General features: G+C 40.3%; 2 protein-coding genes across 3 annotated transcripts in view; both read left to right on the top strand.

The window, feature by feature from the left end:
• Positions 1-9,735, top strand: part of glis2a (GLIS family zinc finger 2a) — a 32,295-nt gene extending 22,560 nt beyond the window's left edge. Inside the window, exons 4-7 of the mRNA XM_080419927.1 lie at positions 1,850-2,035; positions 3,374-3,507; positions 4,883-5,001; positions 6,879-9,735. Of these exons, the coding sequence (XP_080276053.1) occupies positions 1,850-2,035; positions 3,374-3,507; positions 4,883-5,001; positions 6,879-7,561 (1,122 nt within the window). The 3' untranslated portion in view covers positions 7,562-9,735. The remainder of the gene's footprint in view (positions 1-1,849; positions 2,036-3,373; positions 3,508-4,882; positions 5,002-6,878) is intronic.
• Positions 9,736-9,952: 217 nt separating this feature from the next.
• LOC308101021 (beta-1,3-galactosyltransferase 5-like) lies at positions 9,953-15,454 on the top strand. 2 transcript variants are annotated; one of them, XM_080450303.1, is made up of 3 exons: positions 9,953-10,164; positions 12,928-13,207; positions 13,253-15,454. In XM_080450303.1, exons 1-3 carry the CDS (start codon positions 10,118-10,120, stop codon positions 14,135-14,137), a joined length of 1,212 nt encoding a protein of 403 aa, XP_080306429.1. In that variant the 5' UTR covers positions 9,953-10,117; the 3' UTR covers positions 14,138-15,454. The 2 variants fall into 2 exon arrangements, with proteins under 2 accessions (XP_080306429.1, XP_080306428.1); XM_080450302.1 differs by having other exon boundaries at positions 9,954-10,164; positions 12,928-15,454.
• The last annotated feature ends 7,349 nt before the right edge of the window (positions 15,455-22,803 follow it).

Here is a 22,803-nt window from a genome sequence, read left to right as displayed (position 1 = left end):
AACAGCCAAAGTATAAAATAATGGTTAATATTGGTTATAGCTAAAATAAAAAATGACACCGATGAGTTCCCGGATTGAATGGGTCAATAAATCTGTGTATGTATGAATAATGGCTCTGCATGTATTTGTGTGCATGTGCATGTACCTGCATGTGTAGCCACGTTGTCAGGAAATCTTGTGAATATAGGCATGACCACAGTCCTTTCAGAGTCAACTAGGGACTCATTGTCACTGAATAGACTGCACTCGTCTTTATCAAGTCTGAAGAGCTGAATTGGGGAATTGGGAGTGAATCTAATTAGCCAATGCGGTGTCTGCACACACAACTGTCTAGTGATTATGACTAAATCAAATTGTGACCATGCTTGAAGGCAAAAATTAAACAGAGGGCTTCTTTGTTGAGGTTGAAGCATAGAAACACTGAGACACACACTGAGAGAGAGGGAGACACACTAGAGACCATACAAGACAGACAGACAGACAGTGCCCAGGTGATGCAGAGACAGTCACAGAAACACAATTCCTATCTACTTGGGAAGATTTTGTTGAAGTTGTTTCAAGAAGGTAACCCAGTAACATTGAGTCTTCCTATAGCACTCACTGAGTCGAGAATGCCGCTTACTCTGCTAGGGTTGAGTATTTAATTTCCACTTTGTCTACTAAATCATGGTTTATAGTTTAGCTGAATAGCCCATCTAAAAGCTCACAACTCGTTGCAGCGGTATGCGTTGTGAGCTTATACGTGTTATGTTGCCTCGATGTGTTATGTTGCTTTATGTGTTATGTTGCCTCGATGAGCTACTAGGCAGATCTGATCATCAGTGTGGCATTGAGTAAGATATTTTAATCTCTGGCACGTCTAGTGAAATCGAACAGCTGTCTAGAGCACTTTTTCTACTGAACAAGAACAAGTAAAAAAGAAGGGGACGGGAGCAGTCGCAGGTCAGACAATGTGGACACTCCAGACAGCTTATTAATGTTGAATCAGTGATATTAACAGGTCTGCCTTCAAGTAAATACAACTCCACGATGAATAGCTAATACGATGTATTTGTCTTAAATAATAGGTTAACTGTTTTTGTTAGGCAGAAGAGGAGGGTGGTCCTTCCTCAGTGCTATATCAGTTATAGTTATAGCACTGACGAAGGTCCTATGACCAAAAGGTTTGCTGCTGCAAAACGGCTGGCACGGTCACACCAAACTACAGTATGGCTACCGGCTGGTAAACTCAGGCTGTGCAAGGCTGAATTTGTTTTGCAGCCAGCGCATTCTAAAAAATGGAGTAGCTTGCAGCGCCTTCTGTCCCGATAACCAGTGACGGATCTGTCATTCACTTTTAGGACCCTCCCCTTAGCCCGCAGTTGCTCAATTGCGAGCACCATGTCGCTTCCTGAGACTTGGGACGGTCCACTTTTGACTCACCCGATTGGACAGAGGGGGAAAAGCAGCATCTGTGTCAAGCATTTATCTGCTTCAAATAGACATGGCGTATAGAACGCATAAACGCAAGGTGTGTGCGACACACAGAAAGATGCACAAGATCATCAAACCACGCCATTCCTATTGAAAAGCATTGGCAGAATCCACCCTCATAGGTAGAATTAAAGTGCGGTGTGGCCAAATAAATAAAGTTTTTTTCTTAGTCTCTGTCTAAGTAGTTTTCCTTAATGTTTTTGTGGAGTGCGAGTCTTTTTCTACCAGTTTTCCTACTAAAGTGTTTGGGAATATTGAGCTGCTTAACACTCAATAACACTCAATATTTGACACTTGTAAAAAAAATGTATAACTTCAGATGACTTACGTAACTTTGATTTGATCCCATTTTTTCTCTTTCTCTCCTCTGGTTTAGGATTCATCCCATGCTCGTTACCTAGAGGGCAGATGCTCACCGCAGGGCTATCAGTTCTACATGCCTATTGGTAGCCCAGCAGGTGGATACAACTTCCCCCATTCCATGTTCATTGGTCAGAAAAGTGAGAAGAGAGCTTCACCAGAGCCCCCATCTGATGAGCAGCTGGCCTGCCACTGGATGAAGGTAAAGGCATATAAGACTCTATACTTTGTAGTGGTTATTAAAATAACATAAAACTACATTTGAATAAAAACTATTCAAATACATTTTTGAACTTAATGAAACTGTATTGTGCGTTTACAAAAGTAACTAAAACACATTTCAAAGAAGCTTTAGCCCTTTGTTACTAAGGGTTAAATGCATAGGGCACATTTCCTGTGTGTCCAAAAGTGCAACGTCAAATAGCCCCAAACTAAATTAGTTTAGTTTTCGTCTTTGTGAATTTATTTCATACATAAGGGCGCGGTCTCACCGAACTTTAATTTTAAAGACAGTGTTGCTCGCCAACACGAAAATCAGTTATTTTTGGCATGTTAATTAGGATTGACAGTTTGACAGTAGAGTTGAGATCAAACACAGAGTAAAACTGTTGAGATCTTTAGTATGACAACATGCAACATGGAGTCCAAGCAGAAAACAGCAAGTTGAAATGTAAAGTTCACAAACGGTTAAAACATAGGCAGTACATACATACTTTATATTATTCCTTTAAAAAAAACTGAAACAAGTTGGTATGCAGCAATTTAGAAATACCCTGATGATGACCATTCTAAATACTAATTGGTTCGGGGGTGGGCGGCTGTGTGGGGTGGTGTACATTGTTTTTCAACAATAGTGCAATATTGCTCAAACTGTACTGAAATGATTATTGCTTAGAATTTAGAATTCTTATACCTGATTTTATACTTGGTTGTGCAGTGGTGTCGCACACCAAAAATTGCCGATGTACAAGCTCACATCGAGTCGTCCTGCAACATGTTGTGAGCTTGCAGATGAGCTACTTTTAGTGCGCTTCACCAAGTATAAATCACCATATAGTCTACTCCAGATCAGTGGTTCTCAACCTTTTCAAGCCGTGACCCCCAAAATAATCATAGTTGAACTGGGGACCCGCCAGGCCGCCACCCTGATAAGCACTTGAGGAGTTGAGGCATTATATTTTCGGTTACACAGATAAATATTGTGAAAATAGCAGATCTACAAGCTATTTTCACATTTATTGCCTTATTTCTCATATTATTCGACAATTTGGCCAATGTTTGACCAGTTTTTATAGTACAGTTTGTTGATTACTTTTGATGCAGTAATGGTCTTTTTCTTTTCTTTCTTTCTGGGGCATTAAAACGGTCTTAAAAGTCCTAAATTGTCACTTCACTGTCATCTTGGGACCCCACCAAAATCATGTGGGGACCCCCCCTGGGGGTCCCGACCCACAGCTTGAAAACCACTGCTCTAGACCTACCTAATTTATCTATGCTCAGCCTGTTCCTCTGTGTCTCTCCCTCTCTGTCTGTCCTCTAGTGCCATCTGCAGTTTGATTCACTGCAGGACCTGGTTGATCACATCAACGACTTCCATGTCAAGCCTGAAAAGGATTCTGGGTACTGCTGCCAGTGGGAAGGTTGTGCTCGCAATGGGAGGGGCTTCAACGCCAGGTAGGCGGGCCTTAAGCTATACTACTACTACTAAAATGTGTTCACCTCCTTTGAGCCCTCTTGATCACCTGCTAGATTTCCTTTGATGTGTTAAAAGTTCCGTGTTTTTCCTGTTCCAAGGAAGACCTTTTGGCCAAGATGTGTTTGAGTAACAGTGGTCAGATAAGAATTCTGGAACTGGAATACAACAGCATTTCACTAATAATTGTGCTATTTCTATTGGCTAATACAGATTATGATGTATTAGTGAGACAATAAATTCAACAAGCTAGAGGCACGATAGAGGAATTAGTTTTAACCCATCTGAGAGCTCATGTTGAAGCATGGCTATCATTTTCTTTAATCCTTGCATTGTGTTAGAAACCTGCTGACACTTTTTTTTTCTTTTTCATTTATTGTTTTCCCCCACCTCATAGCTGACTTGTTATGCATTTATATCCATGTAAACACTTTTTTAAATATTATTTTGGGTCTTTCAATATAGTTCGTTTTCATTAATGAAATTTTAAAAATTCACTCATTACATTTCCTATAATGAAGACAATGGATAATGATGTTATCTAGCTATAATAGACTAATATTAGAACACACTTCCAAAAATAAAATACATGTTTTTGTTTTTTAACTTAAAAATGTGTTAATATTATTAAGAAATAGTGACATCTGTGGTGTTTTAGGGTCAACATTGACCCATATACCATAGAAGGTAAAAGGTCATTTATTTTTCATAAACCCAAACTTTATTTTACTCCTAATAGCAAATGCAAATTGAGTTTCTCTCACTCTCAAACATGTAAACATTGAATATTGACAATTTGGGGGGAATTGAGCCACACTTCTCTGCCGGGTCATATTTGACCCTGAACACCACAGATGTCACTTTATTTATAGAGACCATCAGAATTAACTAAAATGGTGGTAATTAATTTTGTTGCATTAAAATAGCTGTTTCTGAGGATATCATGAAGCCTTGTTCCAATAAAGAAATGTAAAGGGTACTTTTTACCTATTTAAACTTCAACACAATGGAAGGGTTAAAAGGGGGAAAAGATTTTATGGTTAAAATTCTTAGTTAAAGTGTATAATGTCCGGTCTATAATGCATTATAAGCACATTATGTGCTTATAATGAATGCATTATAGACCTGACCATATAGTGATACCAGATTGGCGTTATGTCCTGGTCTAGGATATGTAGAATCATGCTAAGGATTTGTAGTTCATATTTAGTGAACAATTCTCAACTGATTGTGCTACTGTCCTAGTTTGTAGGAATAATTTGTAGGGTTTGATTTGCTGTGGGGGTGGGGGCTTGAAGAAATGTCATTGTATATTATTAATGTGTGTCTGTTTATGTGTTCTGTCATGTTTTGCAGATATAAAATGCTGATCCACATCCGCACACACACCAATGAGAAGCCACACCATTGTCCCACGTGTAACAAGAGCTTCTCACGGCTGGAAAACCTCAAGATACACACACGCTCACACACAGGTGCGCTCGTCACGCCGCCACCCACCATCACACACACACACACACACACACACACACACACACACACACACACACACACACACACACACACACACACACACACACACACACACACACACAGCCAGTGTAAACAACCATACCTGTTCAGCCTGATGAGTCAGTTGATCATTTGTCAGCCTAATTAGTTAACCGCTTAAAACGCTGTTTGACCGGAGTCGTTCAGGGCTTGTCTTTTCTGTTCTCACTCTACATAAAATATATTTTTTGTATAATTACTATTATTATCTTGTAGCTATATTGCATTGTTGTTGGCACAGTCTTGCGGACCAACATTTCACTGCTTGTACCTGTATGAGTGAGTGACAAGTGAAACCCTCTTGAATCTATCTCTTGAATTTTGGATGCAGACTGAAGGTGCAGCTAACCCAATGAGGATCTCAGCTGTGACGTGATGTGATCCTTAAGATGTAGGACTCAAAATTTGGGCAAGGTTTCAGTACTATGACTTCCATTATAACATGAGTTAAAGTTATAAATAAGCTAAATATTTCAGAAAGTATCAAACTGAAATTAAGTGGAGGTACCTAACAGACACACACGGATAAACAGACAGTGTCATAGACAGCTAGCCTTGCCGTAAATATTGAAAAATGTTCAAAATATGAACATCAGGGTTAATGTGTCTATAACTGCTTCTTTTGGCTAATTCCCATTAGGGGCCGGCACAGCAGATCATCTGTTTCCATCTGAGCTTACATTCTTCATTAAATTGTTAAATTGTGATATTATCAAACATAAATATCAAACATATCAGACAGTCTACATTTCCCAAAAGAAAATGCATGTATTTCAGTCTGACCAGAAGCAGGGATAAAACATATCAACACTGGCAGTGAATATGAATGGCCATAGGGGAGGATATCAAAGCAGAGGGATGGATTCCCAGCAATTCCAACGTGCATATTCACACCCTATGTTCACACTTCTGCCAAGGCTGAGTGTGCCCATAAGCATACAGGACATCCTGGATGTTTGCGTCATGGCTGTAGATACAATTGATACAATGCAGTTGAAAAGCTCTTATGTGCAATTAAGCTAACAGTTCTGACGTTTGTTGATAAAAGAGATCAAATGGTAGTGGCGGGATTGTTACGCAATGGATCTATATGCCAAGCCGCCTGCAACAGGATTTGCTATGTCATGCCACGAACGTCATGAAACGAGGAAACTGCACGAGGAAGTATTTAATCAGATAAGCATGAGATAAGATAAAGGTTTGTTCATCTCTGTGGGAAGTGTCGTCGTAGCATAACATGAAACAAAGATAGCTACAGGTAAGGAGTAGATATATGTATATATATATATATATATATATATATATATATATATATATATATATATATATATATATATATATATATACACACTTTCAACCTGGTGTCCTTATTTTAGGCATGTCATTATAGGCAAAAATGTATTAATACTATTATTTTCAGTTTTTCACAACTACGTCTACGCGTTATCAGCTTGTAGATCAGCAATTTACACTATGAATACAATTTACAATTTACAATTTAGGCAATTAGCAGACGCCCAGAGCTACTTACAGTAAGCAAGGAAAACACAAGGTAATACATTTCAAATGCATAGAAATAGTAATGTTTTAATTACAATGGGGAGTTCGTTCCTCAGTTTGGGAGCCAGAAGGGAGAAGAGAGTCTGGGACGTGTGGAGCGCTGTCCCGGAGGTTTCAGGGAAGGTTCTGACAGCTTGGGTTGGATCAGGCTTTGAAGATATGGAGGTGCCATACCTTTGGTTGCTTTGTAGGCCTTTTTTTTTACAGACTGTCAACTGTTTTCTTCTCTCTTTCTCTATAGGAGAGAAGCCCTACATCTGTCCCTACGAGGGATGCAGCAAACGCTACTCCAACTCCAGCGACCGCTTCAAGCACACGCGCACTCACTACGTAGACAAGCCGTACTACTGCAAGATGGCTGGCTGCCTGAAGCGCTATACGGACCCCAGCTCCCTACGCAAGCACATCAAGGCTCACGGACACTTTGTGGCCCAGGAGCACGGCTCCCCGGGCAGGCTGGCGGCAGGCTTGGGTCTACAGGGGCTTCAGGGAGTCGCTGAACTATCCTACCTGAGTGGCGCTCACATCATCATCCCCGGGGCTGCCGCTGCGCTCTTGGGGGGCTTGGGGACGTCACTGCCCATCTCTGCCCTCTGCCATGCCAGAGCCTTGGGCCACCCCGGGCCCTCGCTGTTCTCACTGGGCGGTGGAGGAGGTGGGGGCGGAGTGCTGGGCATGTGTGACTCCCCACTGCTGCCGTTTGGACTCTCCGCCGCCTCCATGCTTGGCCTGGGAGCTCTGGGCTTGGGGCGACTGGCAAGGGGCAAGGTGGAGGGTGAGCAGGAGGTGGAGGAAGGAGAGGTGGAGAACGAGGGGGAGGCGCTGAACCTTTCTTCAGGTGTAGGTGAAAGACGGGGTGGACCCCTGTCTTGGGTGGTGGTGCCCCCCGGGGCGTTGCTCCTTAAACCAGCTGTCGTTAGCTAGAGCTAGACAGGTTTCACGATGCTTTGATCCAGGGAGTGGTGTGTGTGTGTGTGTGTGTGTGTGTGTGTGTGTGTGTGTGTGTGTGTGTGTGTGCGTGTGCGTGCGTGTGCGCGAGCGCGCGTGCGTGCGCGTGTGTGTGCGTGTGTCCAGGTACGGAGATGAAGAAGGGGTGAACTGACCTAAGTGTTATTGGCACAGTTGTATGGGTCCTTAAAGCCATAAAGAGAGCACTTCAATCATTCCAGCCCAGTAATGGGTTGGCCATGTACAGTATACAACGAACACTAAAAACGTCTTATTTGTGCAATCCATGTCCCAATTGTCTCAAGGTTTATAAATCCTTTAACCTTTATCCTCAATGCTTTAAAATCCTGTACCCTTTATCTTATGCTTCGACTACATCTATCCTTTATCACTGACACTGTTAAACAATAAGGGATTATGGTTTTCACTTGGATTCTTCAGGCTTTTTTGACTGAACAGAAACAGCTGGTTTGATGATGTTTAGTAATCTCAGTGTTTACTAAGCAGTCCCCACTAACCACTGAGGGTCCTATTTGGGCGCAAAGTCTAAACCACAATCGCTTTCTGACTGCTTGACAGTGAAGGTGGAATAAGGGGCAGATCGTTCAATGCCATTTTTCATTTATCCAAGACAAGACTTGTGATTGTCCATAAGTGAAGAAGCCTAAAGTATCATGCTTTATGGTACTTTCTCCATTATGCTTTAGTACCGATATTTTTTGCATACAGTCGCTTTGCCATTGACAAGTACTACTGACTGCACACAGGCCCAGTCACTTAGTCATACATCTATATTATAGAAAAGCTGTAATATACAGAGCAATTAGCAATATCCGTACAGTAAGATTTGATTTATACTGCTTATTAAAACCGTATTGTTTTACCAAGCGCTCATAGTGGATTTAGTATGATGGCTTATGTCGTTTGACCTGCAGGCAGACTATTTAGTTCAGTATCAGCTAACACACACACCAGTTGTCAGGCAGGAGTAAACCTGACACCACTCACGTGGTTTCCACAGAAAACGTAATAATGATAAGCCTTCGAGGAAGAACTGCTCTTCTGAGACATACAGTTGGTCATATGCTCGGGCACAGATTAGTTACTGATTTGTTAGTTGGTGGTGATCAGCCTTATAATGATTGTTGTTTTTCTCACGATAAAGCATTGATCCTTTTTCATCTCAAGCACTCCCAGTTTAATGTGGCCAAGGCGCCCCATTTATTACCGTTTTATTTTTCATCTCTGGGACCCCAATTGACACTGTAAAAATCCTCATTTGTTCACTCCAGAGTTACAGACCCGTAAGGGTCCATTTGTACCCCTGGTGACCACATGTTGAGAACAGAGCGGTAAAGGACATTTTATACATATTTTCTACGTATACCTGTTTCCTAAACCAGAGGTCAAGTCACATCCTGTATAGTGGGTTGATGTGGTTTAGAACAGGTTTTTATGAGTGCCTATCAGTATTTCCAGTGACAAAGGTTCAATGAGAACCTGCACAATGCCATCTTGGAAATGAGTTTGACTTGGTTCATATAAACAAAAACAAATCCAGCCAAGAGCTACATTCAAGGTGGAAGAACATAGACAAAAATGTGTATAGATGTTTATGTGTATACATTTGCTGAAGATAACTGTTAAGTGATTTATTTTTGCCAAATCAAGTAACACAAGGTAACCTAGAGGTTTGTATAGTTGCGGACAGACAGAGTGTCATACACATACAGACATAGAGACAAACAAACAGACAGACTGTCTCATTCCAATAGTGTTTCATCACTATACTGCTCATCTAAAGAAGAACTTACGAAATCTGTCTACATGACAATGGCCAAATTTGGCCAGTATCTGTTTTGTCTTATATTCTTTTTGCACATTGAGGTATTCTATCATAATCAGTATTTCAAATGTGTCCAAGTGCCTTGCATCATTACATACACGTGTGAAGAATTCACACTCAGCATATGAATAAAGGTACACAAATGTAAGTTTATAAATGTACAATTTATTATGTTTTAGACAGTTACATTTTAACAGTTTACAAGAGATGTTATTTGTACATCAAGGCGACTACTTCTGTTTTCATGGATGTCATTAAAGTTGATGACGTTGACAATAACTCTGTCAATAAAAGCGAAAAGAAATGCAAAGCCAGCCTTGTATGGTCTCTTTATGGTCTCTCTGTGTGTACCTACTAATGTACGCATGAGTCCGTGGATGGGGGATTAGGGGCAGGTGCATTCTTCAGCCACACCCCTCATGACAATGACTAAACTTTGCCCTCTTTGTGTATCTCTCTCTCTCTCTCTCTCTCTCTCTCTCTCTCTCTCTCTCTCTCTCTCTCTCTCTCTCTCTCTCTCTCTCTCTCTCCTTCCTTCCCGTAGCTTTGTTTGTACCCACCCATTCTTGTCCAGGGAAGGAACATACCTGTATTGAGCCTTAAGCCAAGGGAACACATACAACACTTTGACTAACGATTGATGCCCTCATACAGGCCTAGCGTCTGCTGGGGGCAGGAAGAATAGTATGGAGGAGGAAGGGAATGGTTCTGGTGGTGGGACGGAACAGAAAAGGTGAGGATTTTGACTTGCTTCACAGGCGTATATCTGTATAATGTAATGATGTTGAAAACAAACTGCTAGTCGTAGATTAGATTAACCAGAAGTTAGAATAGCCTATCTTGTCATATGTGATCTTGCTGTTGCAAAAGGTACTGGGACACTAACATAATTAAACTCTAGAATCCAGGGGCACAGCAAAATATAGAATCCAGGGGCACAGCAAAATATTGAAATTGCGATTGGCCTGGACCGCTGGCGTAGCGGTCAGCGCACCTTGGCTCATTGTAGCCTGACAGCGTGTCGTGAGTTCGAGTCCCGATCCCGACGGCCTTTGTTGCATGTCATTCCCCATCTCTCTCCACAATTCCTGTCAGCCTACTGTTCTGCCAATAAAGGCATAAAAGCTCAAAAATAAATAAAAAATAAAAAATGTGATTAAATTTGCTTTAAGGCCATATAGCCCTATAGCAAATGTATTTAATTTCTTAAGTTTAACTTGCAATTGAAGTAACTCGATTTAGGCTAATGAACATTTCCAGTGAAGTGAAATAGCATAAAGCGGCAATAAAATGTAATTTTGTCCAATCTTTAATGCAGAGTATTGTCTCCCTGCTCTTCTATTGAGACATTTAGATCGTGTCAAAGGACACAAATTTGGAGGTAGGCAGGCTTTATTAGCTCAATGGCAAAAATGTCAGCACTTGCGCAGGAAAACGGGTGCAAATCCGGGGTAGAAGAGGAAAGTTACATAGTGCAGCTTTAAAATAATGCCAAACCAGATAAATTGAAGCTGAGGCACAAGAACAGTGAAGAGAGAGCTGTAGGCTATTCATGTTATTAATAGCCTAGTAGCCTACAGCTCTCTCTTCACTGTTCATTCACTCTCCATATACCTGACAAACCAGTTAGTAGCCTAGCTATTAGTTGGCTGGCTTTTCAAAAGACTTGAGGACAGAAGGAGATCAAGAGACATGAGAAAAACAAAGACATGAGAAAAATAGTACATGGAAATACAGATTCACAATACAAGGTCTACTAAACTGGAAGGCTCATAAAGCACTAAGCTTGTTTAAAATGAGATCCCCACACACACAAATCTTGATGTCAAGTTGCAAGTATTGCAGTTGCAACTAGTTACACTTACACAAAGGTTTCCACTGTAAATAACCTAAAGATTTAATACCATGTTTACATACACAGAGTCTAAGGAAATGTATTATGAAAATCAATAAACAAAATTTAGTGTGAGTAAGTAATGCATAGGATAACTTTAAATTTACAATTACATACGTGAATATCACCTTTGCAGCAGGGGCTTTTTTTCACAGCAGTTGTTTACATGCAAAGCACCTCTATGGCTTACAGAATCACTAATTCATTAATTCATTTTTTTTTTTACCTACTATAAGTGGGACAAATCGATTATCATGCAGGTTCCACCCCCAGTTCATGTAGTCTGTAAGCTAGGACCCCAAATGTGCCATCTAGGGAGAATAATTCTCATAGTAATTTTTGGGAAGGTATACACCCCTAGTGCTAAAACATATGTGATAATATTGCAGCGGTGGTAGCTTTCTGTGTGCTATCAATCCATTCATAACCCCATGCCAGAACACACATTTCAAATGTAGCCTATACCTGTACATAGAACCAAAGCATTCTACTTTAAATTATGATTTTCTCTTCTTATTGACCCTCTCTTTTTTAAATTTTAAACGGTGTGCATAGCTCAGACTATATGTTCTCTATTACTGGCAGTGATAACATAGCGACTATACATTACACTGTTTTAAGGATGTTACACAAAGGTTTCCTCTGTAATGTAATACCATGATTACATACATAGATTCTAAGGAAATGTATTATGACATTCAATAAACTAAATATAGCCTAATGTAAGTGTGTACGTAATGCATTGTACAAATGCCTTCTAAATCCTAACAGTTCTCTGAAAAACATATTCTATATATACTGTATAACTAAAGTCTAAAATGACACTGATACTGTCCCAGATTGAATGGTTTAACATTACATACATGAATATGCAGCAGACCTGTGCTTTTTTCACAAGCAGTTTTTTTTTACATGCAAAGCACCCCTATGGCTGGCAAAATCGCTATCGCATTCATTCATTCATTCATTCTTGACAGAGTAAATAGTAAGAATCGATTATCCAGCAGGTTCGAGCCCCAGTAAGCCAGCCGGAACCCCAAATTTGGGCCACCACCAATACCATCTGGGGGAATCATTCTCATGGTGATTTTTGGAAAGGTATACACGCACCCCTAGTGCTAGAAAATATGTGATAGCATTGCATAAGGAAATGTATCATGAAATTAAATAAATCAAATATAATGTAGGTGTGTAAGTAATAATTATTATTTTACCATTACCTATTTGCAGCAGCTTTTCACCAGCAATCGTTTACATGCAAAGCACCTCTATGGCTAGCAAAATCGCTATCCCATTCACTTTCCCACTTTCCCCTTGTGCCAAACGCATTCACTATGCCCACTATCCCAAACCATTAAGTAATATTATTTTATTATAGGCTATTGACCCGTCTCATTTTCTGGTAGTGTTATAATGCAAGACAGCACACATATAGCTACCACTGGTGCAATGCTTATTTCTAACTTTAGAGATGTATACCTGGCCACAAATCCCTATGAGCATTATTCCCCTCAGATGGTACCAACCAACCCTATACTGGCTCACAGACTATGTTCGTTATAATGCCATTAATGCCATTTTCCCCCTTGTTTTGTCATACAGTCATGTTGTGGAGTCCCCATACCGCCAGAGAAAATCTTCAATTCGTACTGGATTCAAACTCCTGCTCCTACTTGGGGTGTTTTCCCTGCTGTTGCTCTATTACGCTCGATACAACAACTCTATGGACTGGTGGGAGAGCTTTCCCCTCCATGAGCAGTATCATAGGTTGATCGGTAGAACCAATTGGGAAAATCCTAATGGTACATATCATGCTGAAACTCATGTAGTGACAGAGGCTCCCATGACCACTTATCATGCTGAAACTCATGTAGTGACAGAGGCTCCCATGACCACTTATCATGCTGAAACTCATGTAGTGACAGAGGCTCCCATGACCAGCACAGACATTGACAGGACTACTGTGCCACCATTTCAGTACCACTTAGCCTATGCACCTAACTACCATTACATCATGGATGATACAACGGCCTGTAAGACCGAGACCCCTTTCCTGGTTCTGATGGTTCCGGTTGCACCGGCTGAAGTGGCAGCTCGGAATGCCATACGGAGGACATGGGGTAATGAGTCCCGGGTTCATGGTGAGCTAGTTAAGACTCTTTTCATGCTTGGTCTACCAGGGGGAGCACATGCCGAGCTGTGGCAGGAGAAACTCAGACAGGAGAACCTGCAGTACCATGACCTGATCCAGAGTGACTTCATGGACACTTACCTCAATTTAACCATCAAGACTATGGTGATCATGGACTGGCTAGCCACACACTGCTCCAAGGCACAATATGCTATGAAGATAGATTCAGACATGTTCCTGAACATTGACAATCTAGTGAGCATGTTGCAATTGCCTGATATCCCCAAGCAGAACTACCTGACAGGGATGTTGATGTGGAACAGACCGGTCGTCCGCTCAAGGGACTCCAAGTGGTACGTCTCTAAAGAGATGTACCCAGCGGACACCTATCCAACCTACACGCTGGGCATGGGCTATGTGTTCTCCAATGACCTCCCTGCGAAATATGTGGAGATCTCAAAGGAAATCAAGCCCTTTAATATAGAGGATGCCTATATTGGCACGTGCATGAAAAAGCTGGGATTTTCACCGAGCTCGCCTCCAAATCCCTCCCAGTTTAAGGCTTATAACACAGCATACAATCGTTGTGAATACTCTCAAATCATTACCTACATTCTTGGCTCCCCACAGCAGCTGTTGAACTACTGGACAGACTTGAAGAAACCTGGACCACCTTGTTAAGACAACATTCCCCCACAGTCCATGTATCCATTCATGGGTGAGAGATGTATGACCCTATTACTGTGACAGATTGTACATGATTTATCAAAGTACTTGGAGGCCAGTCTATGACGTCAGCACTATGATTTCATAATGATATATGGGCCAGGGACACAGACACACACACACACACGTGCGCGCACTTACGCTCGCTCACTCGCTCACTCACTCACTCAAATGCATTGAGATTTCATTCTCATGAATTCATTTTCATCCTTTCATAGAATAAGGATATAGTTCCTACATTATGCTAACACAGTCAGTCCAAGCGCAGATTTGAAGTCTTCTATTTTTATATTATATATTTTATATTTATATATTCTTACTTCGGCTTATAGTAGATGTGTGAGAGGAAGGAACGGGGACATTTTAGTTCACATTGATTTCTTACTTAACTGCACAGGTCGCTACGAGTTGCAGGGCAAAGGGCTGGTTTCAGAGAACATTTGAACAGTTGAACTCGTTTGACTAGTTCAACTACATTCATATGGAGCCGTTGAGCAAAGCAAATTTCCTTCGGGATCAATAAAGTATATATCTATCTATCTATTTGTACAGTACAAATATGAATGTAGTTGAACTAGTCAAACATTTCTCCTTCCTTCCCATAGCTTTGTCTGTACCCACCCATTCTTGTTCAGGGAAGGAACATACCTGTATTGCGCCTTAAGCCAAGGTAACACATTTGTATTGTAGCCTATGATTATTTATTTTGCGTGTGAATTTTTTTGTGTAGTTAACAACTGAAACTACAAAGAATGTGTTGCCATGAAAGGACTGTTTGTTTTTATTTATTTCATCATTGCTTCTCTAATGAACTCCCTCTAACCAGCCCCATCCCCTTTTACCTCCCCCCTGACCGCTGTGAGATTGTTTTATTTACAACTATTATTTATTTATTATTTGTATCATTTGTTTCTGTCTCAGGGGTATTCCGGGAAGCTGTATTGTTAGCTTAAAACATTTGGCTCTAATTCTTTATGTTTTGAATCTGAATTTGATTACTGGTATTTATTAACAAATGTTCAGGGAAGTTTTTGCAAACTATTTTAAAAGTGACCTGGCTAATGAAGGAATCCTGCTTGCAATACCCCACCTGGACTCTACATTCTGGAAGGCAGGTGTCTGACTGATGCACATTGTATACTAAACCAAAGCTGATATTCGTTGCACTTTTCCATGAGATGGGATTTCCATGAGATGTGGGATTTTATTTTTATGTATGACCTGTGAACAAGTGAGAACCTTTTGCAATAAATTCAATTGAATGGCATTTGACTATATTGTATTATACTTTGTTGTAATTCTGTATCACGTGTCGTGTACAGTGTGTCAATTTGATCTTTATTTATTCTCGTTCCAACACAGTATATAATCATTGTGAATTGTGAACCCTTTGCTAGTGATTCTAAGCTTCCAGCTAGCTCAGTTCCCTTGCGGCTAACGTATTCTGTGCTAAAACATAACATAACTGTGACTCACTCTATACTTATATACTGTAGACATTTTAGTGAAACACATTCTGTTTCTGAGTAAACTCATGCATCCTGAGTGACTCATGTATCCTGTCAATATATTTTCATTCATAGATTCTGTCACGTGGTGTAACTATATTTGCTTTCTCCCTGCCCTGAAATGGTTGTCTTTTAATTAGGGACTAGGGAGTAATGTGTCACAGAGTCCATAACTGGCACACCTGATTTTACATTGAAATGACAATGTTTTACAATCTACACAAGTTATCTGACTGAACTTAAAACAACTTTGGTAAAGTGCACTTTACCAAACACTGGACATTGTGAAGTGTAAACAGCGTATTTGGCCTATAGCAGCGGTTCTCAAAGTGTGGTCCAGGGACCCACAGGGTTCCTTGAGGGGGTTCCAAATGGATCCTTCCAGGTTTGTAACTCTGACGGAGCTGCTATTTTTGAAAAATCGTGAAAAGTTTTACAAATCTTTGAATATAATTTTTTTCAAGCGAACATTTGTAACTATCAAATGTAAGCGTATTTTGTATTTAAAAAAATGTGCGTTTTTTGGGCGGATTTTGTTAGTTTTTTCCGGTGTTTTGGTTACTTTATTTCGGTTTTAGGGTTGGGGTTAGGTTATTTAATTATTATTTTTGCCTGATTTTACCGATTTTTTTATTATAAAAAAAAATTCAAAATATATTATTATTTTTTCAAAAAGTGGGGGGTATGAAATCACAGATCTGTGAGAGTGAGGGTGTCGCGTCGTACGCACAGTGAATGGCTGTGACGCCCCTGCCTGAGAGACATCTCAGCAGCCTACCTGTTGGTCAGGTGCATGGTGCATGGCGCTACAAAGCGGGATATCTCCTTGTTCAAAATAGTGTCATAAAAAAGCCCAACTGAAACAGCCTACAGCAAAACTTCCATTTGTTAGCAGAAGGTAGTTCTTAAACATTTTCCTAGAAGCCACAGAGTATCCTATAGAGAAGTATCAGCTTTACAGTCACAGTAAAGAGACTATATATCAGGCTTTAGAGAGGTATATAAGACAGAGAATACCATACTTTTAAGAGGTGGTTCAAATAAGTATTTAGGGTTTAAGTGGTCAATGAGTCCATGATTAACATTCTTGCATCACTATACTCAAACATGAGGAAGTGCAGAAAACCTGTTTAACCAGTTCATAAAGCTGTTTACCCCAGAAGACTCCAACTGAAATACTGAGAACGTGTCAGAATCCTTTGATAATTGCAAAATGGGTCTATGTAATGTACTCGTTACTATAGAGTGTCCTATCCATATAAGGAGTCTCTCATGTCTCTCCAGCTCTTTATTAAACAGAAAATGCATTTTCAGTGCTCTCTCCTGATTGGCTCAAATGTTGTCACCTACCTGAAAATGTACTATATTCTTTTTACTAAAGAGCTGGAGAGACCCCTGTGACCGAACAAACGCTCTGTAGCAATGATTACTATCAGAATATAGTACTTTAACCTTTTTAACAAAAAATACAAAAAAATACAAAAAAATATCACTTACCCTACCTTTAACCACCAAAAAATATATAACATTTATTTTGGATAATAATAATTGAGTCTCATCAGTAGCCTACAGACAGTGCTTCAACCTCAAAAGGGCCACTTAGCTGCAAAGGTGAGTGGGTGCTTATTATACATCATATGGCTAATATAGAGATTGCTGGCTTTTCAAAAGACAGTGTTACTTGAGGAAAGAAGGAGATCAAGTTCTACCAGCTAAACCATTTGGTTTGGTTTGGCAAGGTACCGTAGCATTCCATTAAGGTGATCAGGTATTCTCTGTTGATGAGAAAGTCCAAAGGCATGCACATGTAACGATGAAAAAAGACACACCCTACAAGCTACACTTGATTTGTTTTTGACTTATTAGATTTGTAAATGCTTCTCACGGAAACGTCAAGGATGAAATGCTAATGGAACACTGGAACAAGGAACAAGGAACAAGGAAATCTGAGAGACAAAAAAGATATGTACATGATGAGTGATTAATGAAGGGCATATGCCATGATTTTAATTTAATGCAGTGTCACAATAGTTTAATGTGAAGGCACCTAACTTTGATCAGACGTGAGATAACTTTTAGATTGGAGGAGGTCCTAGGCTGTGGATGGAGGGTTTCCATGAATTATGATTGTGGAGTATTATTATAGTTGTCAATTATTGAAATCCCAAACATGGAATATACTTGGACTACTGCCCAGGACTGAATGTTTCCTTTACCCTCATCTTGCGCAAATGCGCACAACTGTTTCGTCAGGTTTTATTGTCTCCGCCAGGCCGAAAGGCCGAAATTTATATAGTCATTGAACAAAACAGATTTTTTCATATTCCATCCTGATTGGCTAAAAATGTCTTCCAAAGTTTTCAGGAGTGCTCCGTTTTGAACAAAATGCCTCAAATCATGAACACGGCATGCAATTTCCGTAAAATTGCACGCACATTCCCATTAGGCGGAGGAACAAATGCCATTTGAAAATGTTCAAATCAGCCTCATGGTGGCGCTATAACAGGCCGATTCGTGTTTTTACCCATAACTGCACCGATCTGTGTAAAACTTTGTATGCGCACTCCCTAGAGGTCAAGGAAAAACCTTTGCCCAGCATTTTTCACATCTGCCTTTTATAGCGCCACCAGGAGGCCGACTTAAGTAAAACATTTTTTTTTATACTACTCCTTCCCATTTTATTCAAATTTCACACAAATCGGTACACATGATCTCTATAGTCATGTGATCAAGACGGATGTGTTTAATTTTTCATATTCCATCCTGATTGGCTAAGATTGACATCTAAAGTTTGCATTAGGGACCAGTCGAAATTTACAGAAGGGGGTAAAGGTGGAAAATGGGGGATTTTAGTCCATGGGAGGGTAAGCTAATTTGACTTTGAATCCAAGGGAGGGTCATGCAATTTTGAATTGATAAAATAGTCCGTTTTTTATATACCTTTTTAGTACAGCATAACAGTGGTCAGTGGTGGACAGCAGGCGCGTACGGTGGGTTCTAACGTGGACCGGGCAAGATTGTTAATGACTCCCCCCTTCCCCCCGGCCCCCCACCCACAGCGCGCGAGATTTTTTTGCTTAATTAATTCATTAAATGACCATAAAACAACATTAACAACACTCTACCCATCCCTCAGTGTGTTCCATCCTCAAATGTTTTACTTAAGTAAAAGTATCAAGGGTTAGAAAACTTTTTTTTCACATTTGAAAACTTGTGAAATGGGACCTTCTGCACGAGTAGCCTACTTTTACTTTTGGTACTTTAAATACATTTTGATACCAATACTTTTCTACTTTTACTCAAGTACATTTTGAATACCTTACTTTTACTTGTAACAGAGTATTTTTACATCGCAGAATTGATACTTTTGTATAAGTAAAAAATTTGAGTACTTTTTCCACCACTGGTATTCAGTGCATGCAGTGACTGTTAGTGCACACAGGACGAGGGAGTCAAGGGACACAGCATAGCGACCCTTCATTTCAATAAGGGCAGACAGCAGAGCCAAAACCTGCAGAACATGTTTAGCACAGCCATAGAGATCAAGACTTGTTTATTAGAGGCAATTAGCATGTCTGGCTGGGGCCGCTTGACAATGGGAACGGTGGGGTGGGCGGAGGCTGCGGAGCTACTGCATATATATATATTATATATATAAAAAAATTGGGGAGCAGAGTTTTCCAGACCGGGCCATGGCCCCATTGGCCTCTATGACGGTACGCCCTTGGTGGACAGTAACGGAGTAAATGTACTTGCAGTGCCGCTTTAGACTCCACAGGGGCCCTAAGCATGATACAGGACACATGCACGCGCGCGCAATTTTTTTTTGCGGTTCTGGGCAGATTGGGTTCGTTTTTTTTTTTCTTTTTTCCGGCGGGTAGGGGCCCTGCGTGGGGCGGGGCCCCACGCAGCCTGCGTAGTGTGCGTGTAGGGAGAAGCGGCCCTGTGTACTTGAGTACTGTACTTGAGTACAGATTCTGAGGATCTGTACTTTACTTGAGTAGCCTATTAGATTTTTTTGATACGTATTACTCTTACTTGAGTACATTTCCAAGACAAATATTTTACTTTTACTTGAGTATATTTCTAGGAAGACTATAAAGTACTGAGTACTTTTAAGCCCACTCCACATCCACAACAATGTTTCGCCATTACTTGCAACTACTTGCAACCATTAACCCCAATGGCAGTTGCAAGGAGTTGCATTGGTGTGGTTGACCTTAAAACAGTTTTGTTGCAAGGAGTTGAGACTAGTTGCATTGGTGTGGTTTGGCCTTTAGGTTGGCTGTTTTTTTTCTTCCCTAAAATGCAATTGGCTTAACTTCTGCTCTCACACTAGCCGTGTTTCTGGCTTCCCCCTCCGCTCGCCTCTTTGTTACATCTTGTATGGGTGTATAGGAGTAAAAGTATTTAGTTCTGGTTCCTCAGTCATTTCTATGTTGTTATAGGTGTTTCTGAAGGCTTTGTATAACATCTACAAGCAAGCACATCAGTGCATGCAGTGCAGGTGGTTTCAGAGAGTTACAGTACTTCTCTGAAACAAGAGTTACAAGGTCCTATAAATTCATTGTGAAAACATTACAGCAATTCATTGATATCAAAATTAAGAAATGTACTTCTACTTTTACTTTTACTTGTACTTTAAGTATTTTTCAAAGCATGTACTTTGGAATACTTAAGTATATTTAAAAACAATTACTTTTTTACTCTTACTTGAGTAACATTTTGACTGAGCTACTTTTACTTATAGTGGAGTGAATTTGACCAAGGAGTATCTGTACTCTTACTCAAGTACTGGGGTCGATTAATTCGTCCTCCTCTGACAGTGGTCACTGACCCCTCTCTATTTCAAAGGATACAAAGAATTCAAATCAAGTAACAACTTGGTCTATTTAGAATCAATGACGGTCGTTAACAAGCCATCAACGCACAGCAAGTGAACGACCCAGTCAAATCTATTCAGCGTCTTAACGATGGTGGTTGAACAATTAAGCAAAACTTCAACAGGCATTAGGCATATTGGAGAGATGCATTATCCCAATTTCCAACACAGAGATATCCTCTTTCAAGTGTGTTTTTGTTGCTCATAGAATTACATACACCAGGTAGGTTACAATGACTAATGTATAACTGGATATTCATAATCATTTGAAGTAATTCTGTGCATGTGATTAATTTGGACCTATATGGACAGTTACCACAAGTTTCCTAGGGCGTTGTGGGCATCACTTCCTGTCGATTTGATCAAATGAAATCCAATGAAATCCAATGATATCCAGAGGTGGACAGTAACGGAGTAAATGTACTTGAGTACTTTACTTGAGTACAGCTTCTGAGGATTTGTACTTTACTTGAGTATTACATTTTTTTGATACTTAATACTCTTACTTGAGTACATTTCCAAGACAAATATTTTACTTTTACTCGAGTACATTTCTAGGAAGGCTGTAAAGTACTGAGTACTTTTAAGCCCACTCCACATCCACACCAATGATTCGCTATGCAACTCCTTAGAACATGCAACTACTTGCAACTACTTGCAACCATTATCCCCAATGACAGTTGCAAGGAATTGCATTGGTAAAGCAAAGATTTTTTACTCTTACTTGAGTAACATTTTGATTTTGATCAGGCCATAATTGCAGGGCTGCCAACATTGGACTGTCAGAATCCAGGAGCCACACGCCCATAACTTCCTGGAAACTTCCAGAGACAATAAATCCCATACAATTTGGACCCAAGGAATAAAGTGGTTATTATTAAGATTCAAGCACATCTTGAGGGCGCGCTCCCACCAAGAGTTGGCTGGCCGCTGTTTGCAGAATCTGCCAATGCATTGTCAATGCAAATGCGTTGATTCACGCAAGAGCAGATTTTTCCGCTAGTCGCGCAGACCTTGCGTTTATCTGCTCTCCGCGACTAAGCATAAAACTGCTGGAGGCAGGCGCTGATTTTCTCCCTCTGTCCAATCGGGTGAGTCGAAGGCGGACCGTCTCAAGACTCAGGAAGCAACATGGTGCTCAAGGCAGCAGGCACAGGCGGTGCGGGCTACGGGGAGGCTCCTGAAAGTGAGTGACAGGCGCGACACTCCCGTTTTTTAGAATCCGCTGGCTGCAAAAAACTATGGCCGCGCACAACCTGCGTTTAACAGCGGCCAGCCAACTCTTGGTGGGAGCGCGCCCTGACTCTATATTAGGCTACAGGACAAAAACAGTGACATGTTTTATTCAGCGAAGTACACCATTTTTTTCACCAGAGCCAGTGTAGCAGATGTGAACCATCCGGCTTTTAAAAGTAAAGTTTGCAGAGAATCATTTACTTACATAGGAGCCACACAGTGGAATGACCTCGAAAACAGTGTCAAACTGACAACCAATCTGAGGACTTTTAAGCAGAAAACTAAATCATGTCTATTAGAAAAGGTTCCCCTATAGAGGGTCTTTAGACTAGGAAAGATAAGGTAGCACTTGTTTGTATATGTGTACTGTGTATGTTACTTGTGTTCTTGTATTGTTTGTATGCATGTACTGTGTATGTTTAATGTTTTTGTATTGTTGCGTAACATGTAATGTGTACTGTGGCTGTACTGTGTATGTTACTTGTGTCTTTGTAGTGTGACGTTAGTTACATGTTTTGTACTGTAATGTATTTTAACGTATTGACTGTTAATTGTAAGAGGACCTCAACGGAAATAAGTCTCAGGACTTTCTTGTGTAATCCTCGAACTGCAGTGAGGCTTTTCAAATAAATCAAATCAAATCAAATAAAAAAAAGCACCAAAAAACTGAGCTGAAAATGTTCATATCATATATTTCTGTTTTTACTAAATAGTTCTTACCAACTGCATTTTCTTAATCCTTGACGTGTGTATTTAAGATTCTGCCATGTACCAGACTGAAATAATGTCCCACAGGGTTAATTATTAAGCCTATGTTACACCCAAAAAGGGAAACATAGCAAATATCTGGAAGTATACAACATACAAACAAACAAACACATATTCCATACAATTTGGACTCGAGGAACGTATTAAAATTGGTATCATTAAGCATATCTTGACTCTATTTTAGTGCAAAAAAAAAAAAAAAAGAGCCAACAATGTTCAGATTACAT

Source organism: Gymnoscopelus braueri, assembly GCF_963280865.1.
Source record: "Gymnoscopelus braueri genome assembly, chromosome: 2".
Classification (NCBI taxonomy): domain Eukaryota; kingdom Metazoa; phylum Chordata; class Actinopteri; order Myctophiformes; family Myctophidae; genus Gymnoscopelus; species Gymnoscopelus braueri.
This window is presented reverse-complemented; position numbering and strand designations above follow the sequence as displayed.